We start from the raw sequence: 8,579 nt of genomic DNA, 5'->3' as shown, positions 1-8,579 counted from the left end.
CGGGACGGACAGGACAGGACAACACACTAGATTTGATGATCCCACAAGGTCCCTTCCAGCCCCTACTAATGTCTACAAAATCTATGAAATACATTGGCTTTCCAAACTAATATTGACTTATATTTTAACCTTCTAGCAAGCCAGCTGAAAGACTGATTCTAGCATTTTCCACTGGAAACCTACCAATATTGCTCAAAATTTTTTACTATAATCTATTACAAGCCTCTACAGAAATGACATCATAATTCACAAAGTAGCCCACAGACAACAGCAGTTTTTATTTCTAATTTCACTTGGATTCTTACCACATAAAATCTAACATCTATCAATCAGTAGGTTTTTTTACAAGCAGTTTTTCAAAACCCTGAATGTGCATTTGGTACTAATGAAAAGGAACTATAAGGATTGACTAGGGACAGACATAGGCCATGACCAGTCATTAATTTCTAGCAGTGGAAAATGTCCACTGCTAGAAATGATTCCAGGAGAAGGAGCAGTACAGGTGTTCAGCCTACAACCACCCATTTTCTCCTGCTCATTATGCCCTCCAGACATCAGTGTAATCCCAGCACTCTTGCAAAAGGTTGAGACCTGGAAGATCTGCCAGAAGAGGCATGTTTCCCCCAGAAGAAATTGAATTAACACTTATAAGCTTGTCATTTCTATTAGGAGAGTGGTGATTCTTCCAGTAGAAATGTAACATCTGTACATATCTATAATATACTGCACAAGACTCCCTGTAAAAAAATCGCCAAGTGCCAGTCTTCCTAGTTCAAATCTTTGTTTGTTGCATAGCAGAGATGCACACAAGTAGGAACTACTGTATAACTAAACCCATACTTCCATTCTTACTTGTTGTCTGGCGATATGCCAGAATATGGTATACTGTTTGAAAATAAGTTATGAAAGGGGGGGGGGGGAACAGATGACAAAAACAGTGCTTTTATTTGTATTTTTACATTGAATGCAAGTTTTTCTTGCAAAGCATACTCTAGATTTACCCTTCACAGCCAGAAGCATCTTCAAACCAGTAGGCTATGGAGAGTCTATTGTCACCACCTTACTTGGGTTTGCCAGAATACGCCATCTTTTGATATTTATTTTGCAGACTACAAGTTCTTTGGGACAGGCACTACCTTAATACTTTATACTTACACCTTACATACCACTGAGCATCCTTTCACAATTTAAATAACTGAAACATTTTCTAGTATGAGAGGAGTCTGAGTGCAGGCTACTCACAGAATCAAGTAGAAAGATTCCCCTTGCAGAGATTCCCACATTATATGTTGCTTTCCAGTATCAGGTAATTCATAAAAGGAATTTAAGTAATTTCCCAACACAAAGTCTGATTTTATAAAGACAGACACTAAGTATTCCTTCCCTTAGCTGGATTCGAAGAGGCAATGGCTACACATTAAAAACTATGCATTTGGTGCATTTTTTTTAGTTTCATAATAAAATCTACAGGCATACAGCTTCTGTATCTCTCTTGCTGTTAAAGAATACAAGCTGCAGGCTTTGGGACTTTTGAGTGGTATTGGGAAGAACCTTAACAGCCAATTACAGGAAAACATTTATAACTGCTCTTTGTATTGCATACCACACAAGGCCCAACCATCCCAACTTCTGCAAAAGCATTAAAAAAAAGACATAAGTCCAACCCTCAAACACTTAGTTACACATCTCGTTTCACATTGGACTATGAAATTTACATAACATCAACAAATTAAAAAGAACGTAACCGATGCGTCTCACATTGCTCCTCAGTGGATTCTGTGAAAGGAGGCACAACACTATACAGAATCATGCTGTTAGGCATGTGGAGCAGTAAGAGACCCAGAAAGAACAGAAAAAAAACCTGTCAAATCTTGGTAAATGAATACTGTGATCATGCACCCATAAGTCACATAAACCTTCGGAGCCTGAGAGCAAGAATCCTCAAATACCATATTTACTGAATATATTGATATGAACGGAAAGAGCTTGTGACTTGTTGATTTCAAGACTGAGGTAACTACTCCACATGCTAGGTGCTGAAGCAGACTTCAGTGCCTAAGTGTAATCCGATTCATCCTGCAAATCAACTGTCATCTCCGTGCTAAAACTAGGTCACAAAAGCAGCAGCTCAACTATCTTTTGTAATAAAAAAAAATTCAGGGTCTCAGCACAGTGCAATATAATGTACTAAGTACCTAAGTCTACTGATGCATTTACCATATTTACTTGAATCCAAGACAAGTTTTTCCCCATTTAATGCAAGAGGGGAAAGCCCCTCGCCTTGGCTTTGAATACAAGGCAGCAGAGGAGAGGGCAGCTGCTGCAGCTCCAACTCTGGCCCAACCCGAGGTCAGGGTTGAGGCTGGAGTTGCAGATGCTGCTCCCTCCTCACTGCTTCTGCACCCCAATCTGCCCTGCCCATTGCCTCTGCCCCTGCCCGCCACCTCCTCCATCACAGGCTTCTTGCTCCAGTCACTTACCCTCCAGCTCTGGCATGGCCCCAGCCCTGCTCCAGCCCAGCCCAGTAGCAGCATCAACTGGCTCTGGCCTGAGCTCCAGCTCTAAGGCCCAGCTGGAGCTCCGGTCACTACAATAGCTGGGCTGGGGCTGGAGCTGGAGCAACCACATGCTGGAGCTGGAGCAGTAATGGGGAAAGAAGCAGGTGCCAGGAGGTGCAAGCATAGGGGTGGGTGGGAATAGCAGGGCGCACGTGCTAGGGCACACAGGCTTGGGGACAGGCAGAAGGAGGTAAGGTGCCAAGGGGGTGCAGGGGGATGGGAAGAGGCAGTGTTTGGGCTGCTTTACTCCCCTACCACCTGCCCCCCCCACCCCTCATCTGCCCCTTTACCATTGTTTTTCCTGCTGCAGTGGTGGGGGGGAACGAATTTAAGATGACCTTCCAATAACTAAATGCTGATAATTGCCAACCCCTATGAAAAAGTCTAGTGACTTGAGATTTTTAGAACAGTAGCATAATCACTTTGTCTATAGTTGCCCAGGTTGGTAGGGCTGTCCTATGGTGGTGGTTTGGGTAGGACTCCATCTGTTCACTTGGCAGGGAGTTAAAAATACTGAAAGGCAAATAATTTGTTTTTGCTGTGAAAATCTCAATTTTCTTTTGTCTATCAAATGATACATTGCATAAAATGACACACTGCATAAAAAGTATAAATACTACTAAATAAACTCACCAATAAAAGCACTCTCAGATTCCAATAGTGATTTTTTCAAGAATTCACTGGAGTCATTCCTGAACTACAAAAGTAAAAACAAAAAAACCCACTCAGTTCAGCTGTATTAGTGTCTGTGGAAAGGTGGGGTGGGGGTTTGCTTACTATTTTTAAGTAAAGTAAGTAGTAGGACTTGTGAGTGAAAGGTGCCAAATGATAAAGTACTAGATAAGATAGGACTTTCCACATGAGAAGTAAACAGCACAAAATAATACTTTCTAGTATACTTCAGCCCTGCTCTTTGGTAAAAATGGTAGAATTTAAACACACAGTTCAGGTTCTCCTTAACTATTCAGACTTTGGTTGCTTTCCACAGCAGTCCTCTTTGCTAAGATTGCCTACAAAGACGACAACTGTGAGTGTGCTTTTTGTAATGTGGACACATTTCCAATAGAAACCAGATCTAATTTGCTAATGTATTCATTTAAGCCACTAAATATGCTCCTGCCTTTTAGACATTATTCAAAAAGGCATGATTCTAAACTATTATAATATCCAATCCCTGATATTACCACATTTTGTAGGACTAACAAACTTATTATTTATTTTATCCTTATTATGTCCTTTGAAGTTTGAACTTCTAATGAACAGGGCTGCAACAATATATTACAGAATTGATTCTGAAATGCAAGTCTCTGTGTTGAAAATCACTTTAATTTCTACCTACTTTCATTTCAAAGGAGAAAAGAAAGCAGAGGCAGCAGGGAACTGAATATTTACTGTTCAAAGGTCTAAAGACAACTTCAGTAGCTGTCTAGAGCTATAAAAGTCCAACAGTATTCTGAGCACGTAGCAGCTCTGCCAGCTGTGTCTACAACTCACAGCAATGATCTAAAAGCTACTGCTTATGACATTCCAAGGACTGGATTCCTTACAGCCTTGCACCCTGCCTGCTAGCACACACCTGTGAAACATGGAGGCACAATATTATACCCCAGTGCAGAACAGGAAGAGAATTCTAATTTGATCGCACTTTATTCAGTTCTTCTAATGGAGTCAGAAAATAAACTGTGTACACCTCTTGGAAGAAAAGAACCTACTTCTTTATCGTCTTCCACCTTGTTTAGTCCTGTACACCTGCATAAAGTGTAAATGCTACTGAAGTAGTGTTCTCCACCAACTCACTCCAATTACAGTATCTACTTCAATTCTGCACAGGTGCATATGGCAATACAAGGTTCAAGACAATGAAAAATTCAGCCATAGGTATAGATCAAGACATGGATTGGCCACAGAGCCTGTTTCCTGGTTCAATGAAGAGACCTGGTGACTTATTTGCTATCCCTAAACTTGCCTCCACACTAAATACAGGTTTCCCTCACTTTATGCTGTACATGCGCTCCTAGAAAATGGTGCATAACTTGAATTGGCACAAAGGGAACATACTTTACAATGTAACAAACAGGGATACATTCCAAGACCTTGACTGTACTGACCCCCAGACCTAGTTCTACTACTTTTACATGACAATTTTGGTATTCACCAACAGCAGAGATGGTGAAGTAAGCTAGCGGGATACTTAGAAGCCATAACAGGGACGGCAACTACAGAAACACGTGTCGCAGACAACATGCAAGGAGCACAGATCCACACAGGAGACTATTTTGGTGCACATCACTCCCACAACGCACCACACACAAAGCAACTGACTGTGGGCTTCTACCACACTGATCACATAAAAGTGAATTTACCTCACATATAACGAATTTTTGATATAAAGAGTCATCACACAAGAGCAAATTCGCACATACAAAACCCACATAAAGCAGGGGAAACCTGTAGATAACAAGCTTGGATAAATATATTCCTATATTTCAACAATACACTAAAGTACGCTCAATCTCCGGTTCACACTAATTCAACCACAAAGTTCCCTGTATCTGAGAAAATGCAGTGCAGCAAATTGAAATAAAAAAGATTTCTTTTCTTTTTTTTTTCCTTACCAGTCCCATGTTCCGTGGGTTAAAGCCAGGAGCAGAATCATCATAATCTATAGTATCTATCCACACCCAGGAAGAATAAAAAAAAAAAAAAACCGTAATTGGCATAAAACACAGAATAGACAAAATCATATTAAAACGTTTTAGCAGCAGATTGCTATACAAACATGAAGATCATTCTGAATTAGTTCTGGAAAACTTATTTAAAATAAAAATTTTAAAAATATTTTCATGCAAAAATTCCTTATTGCTTTCCTGTCAATTAAGGTATATCCAAAGGAACCTAATGTAAAACAAACAAACAAACAAACAAAAAATCAAGAGTACACTGTTATTGAGGAAAACCTGGGAGGGTGCTAAAATAAAGTTCTTACAACTATTATTATAGTTAAATAATATAATAGTAAATAATAAAGAAAATAATAAAATAATATAATAGTAAATAATGAATCAGTAAATTAGTATTTAGTAAATAATACTATAGTTACTGTTCTCTAGCAAATAAAATATTTAATGCATTTGAATATCATATTTTTTCAATGGTAGTCTTTTTTACATGCTCATTTCTTAGGCTTTCTTAAGAATATATTTGCATTACTGTATATTATATGCATTACTGTAACAAGGTACAGAATAACCAGTTTTAGGAACTACTAACAAACAAGGTGTTTAAAATCTTTCATGATATACCCACTTACATTTATCTGCATCAGATTCTGGAAGCATTACTCTCTTGCGCCATAGAAATTCTTATTATGATTTACACAGGGTTTCAAAATACTGATAGAAACTATTAGTTAATCTAATCACCTTTTATATAGCCTCAAAATAGTAACTAAAGCAGAAAGGTGGTACGGTGTACTGCAGGGATGCTCAATCCCTGGCCCATGAGCCAAATCAGCCCACAAGGCCATGTTGTGCAGCATGTGGAGCTGCCCATGGGCCTGAAAATTTAGCAGCAGTGGAGTGGTGGCAGCTAATTGCCATTCCCCTGCCCCCAAATTTCCAGATGCAGGTAAGAGCCCTGCAGGATGGATAGTACAGCCCTGCATGATAGATTAAGCGCATGGTACTGACAGGGGTGGCATGAGGTCAAGGGAGGCCGTGCCGGATGGCAAGGAGCTGAGCAGAGTGGGGTGGGGCCTGATTCTGGTATGTGAAGCCCAATCTGGCCCACAGACTTGACCCGTGTCACTTACCCAGCCCACAGGGCCAAATGATGAGCACCAGTAATTTACTAAATAGCGCACTGGGCTTAAGTTTCAGAACCTTAGGCTAGGGACAGAAGTTACACAAACAGGTTTAAGTGATCAGAAACTGGTTTAAACCTGTAACAGAATAGAAGTTCAGTGCACATAAACCAATTTCAAAATGGTTGAAAATGGTTTAAGATAAACCTGGTTGAATGTAGTATCAGACTTAACCAATTGAGGTCAAACCAATTTATGAAACTTCTGTCTCAGACCCCTTCCTGATTCAAGTGAAATCACAATCCCGCAGCATCCCAACATTTTGCAGCCCTGGGCTGGGCTGTCTGCTCCAGAGAGCAGGGCTGGTCCTACCCCTCTGCTCCTTAGCTGGAGCAGTGACAGCTGCTTCACTGGCCTCACTGGCTGGCTCACGGCCTGCCCCTTCCCCTCCTCCCCCTGGCAAACCCCTGCTGGGATCTGGAACCAGGGAGGGGGGTTAAACTTCCCTTCCCTCAAATGTGAAGCTGCCCTGACCTGCTTACTTAGGACTAAAAGTCCCAGGGGCAAATCCTAGGCTGCAACTGTGGACTACAAATCCCAGAGGCACCTAGAAGCAAGAAGAGGAAGTGATGAGTGACCCTGCAGAGGCCTGCTACTGTGATTGTGGACTGCAAATCCCAGAGACCTTGGGGGCAGCAGGAAGAGGAAAGCAAATACATAGCCCATGCTGGCTACACGCCAGAGGGCCCTACTCTAGCACCCCTCTCCCCCACCCTGGCTTGAGCCACTGTAGGCATGTGGCTGCCTTTCCTGAATCAAAAGTGAACGTCTGTTCATTTGCTTATTGGTTCAATATTTGGCGCTTAAGACTAACCTGCAAAGACTGAATCAATTCAGCCTCAGGCTTTTTGACTGTCTGTACTTAGCCTTGGTGTCACATCACCCCTTTCTCTTCCTTTCCCCTCTTACTTTATACTACAGCTGCAGTTCTTTAAGTTATGGAATGGTTCTACCTATATCTGTATATCATCTAGCACCTTGTGAACCTATGTGCCTTCCATTTCTTTCTGCAATATTTATTCTTACCACAAAGCCTACAAGTAATCTGAGAACAAGTGTCTGGTAAGCTGACAGCAGGTGAAATTATCAATATTTATAAAAATATTCATACAAAAATGTATTTACTTACATGGAAACTAGTATGTGTGCATGTGCGTGTTTAGTATTCTCTTTCTTCCTAGCCTTTTTCATCCTTTTTTTAAACACAAAGTTTCTGGGCCAAGACCTTTAATTCACTACTTTCTGTACAGTACCAACACACAGCAAGGTCATTATAAAGCAGGAGCTGGCAACCTTCACTCAGTGAGCCATATCCAGCCCACTAAGCTATCTAATCCGGATTGCGGATAGGGCTTTTGCAACACTCAGCATCAGGAGTTTCCCCATTCTGCCATGGGGAGTAGTAGCGACAGTGGCAGGTTCCTAGCATTCACATGGCCATCTGTCCCTCAGCTGGTTCATTCCAGCTGGCAGCCTAAAAACGGTTGCTGGCTGCTGTTCTAAAGAATCCTCTGGGCATTACCATAATAAAAATAAAAATAGTAATGAAGTTTAAAACCTTATCTCTTTTCTCTAAAACCATTATCTGCAGCATTTCTATTAACAAAGGCAAATATAATACAAAAATTAAATTACAATATGTTAATCATATAGCCCAAGGAAGATAATCTCTCTCTAAATTAAAGTACTCTTTAGCATTCAGACAGAAAGCTAACCTTCCAAGTTGTGCCAGGGAACTCAGATTAGTACATCCTTCTGCTGTAATAGGAGTGATTTCCATTTCTGTAATATTATTATTTTCATTTTCTTGCTCATATCTTCATACGTTAAATGAACTGATAAAATAAAACAAGTTCTGGGATCTTAAGTAGTCACCACTAGGCCTGTGCGAAGTGGCAAGTATTGACTTCAGATTTGGATTCAGCTGATTCAGAGGGACAGCGATTCAATTTGGTGATTCGAATCACTGTCCCAATTTGGTTCAGTCAATTCAAATCTGAAGATTCAGCAGAGATTCGGAGATTCAGCCACAGACTAAACAGGCAGCAGTCCTCACTACGCTGGACACAACTGCTTCCAGCTGGTAAGTCTGCTGTGGTGGGCAGAGGGGTGAGGGAAGGGGTGTGGGGTAGGCAGATCAACGTCCCCACAGTGAGGGA

General features: G+C 41.0%; 1 protein-coding gene across 3 annotated transcripts in view; it reads right to left on the bottom strand.

The window, feature by feature from the left end:
• Positions 1 to 8,579, bottom strand: part of CSPP1 (centrosome and spindle pole associated protein 1) — a 154,345-nt gene that overhangs the window by 16,431 nt on the left and 129,335 nt on the right. For all 3 annotated transcript variants that reach the window (XM_019527760.1, XM_019527762.1, XM_019527761.1), the window contains exons 26-27: positions 5,174 to 5,233; positions 3,192 to 3,255 (exon numbers count right to left, since the gene is read on the bottom strand). In XM_019527760.1, coding sequence (XP_019383305.1) covers positions 3,192 to 3,255; positions 5,174 to 5,233 — 124 coding nt within the window. The remainder of the gene's footprint in view (positions 1 to 3,191; positions 3,256 to 5,173; positions 5,234 to 8,579) is intronic.

Source organism: Gavialis gangeticus, unplaced genomic scaffold (genome assembly GCF_001723915.1).
Source record: "Gavialis gangeticus isolate Ggan-Ray unplaced genomic scaffold, GavGan_comp1, whole genome shotgun sequence".
Taxonomy (NCBI): domain Eukaryota; kingdom Metazoa; phylum Chordata; order Crocodylia; family Gavialidae; genus Gavialis; species Gavialis gangeticus.
Note: the sequence above shows the minus strand (reverse complement) of the source record. Positions and strands in the feature narration are given on the sequence as shown.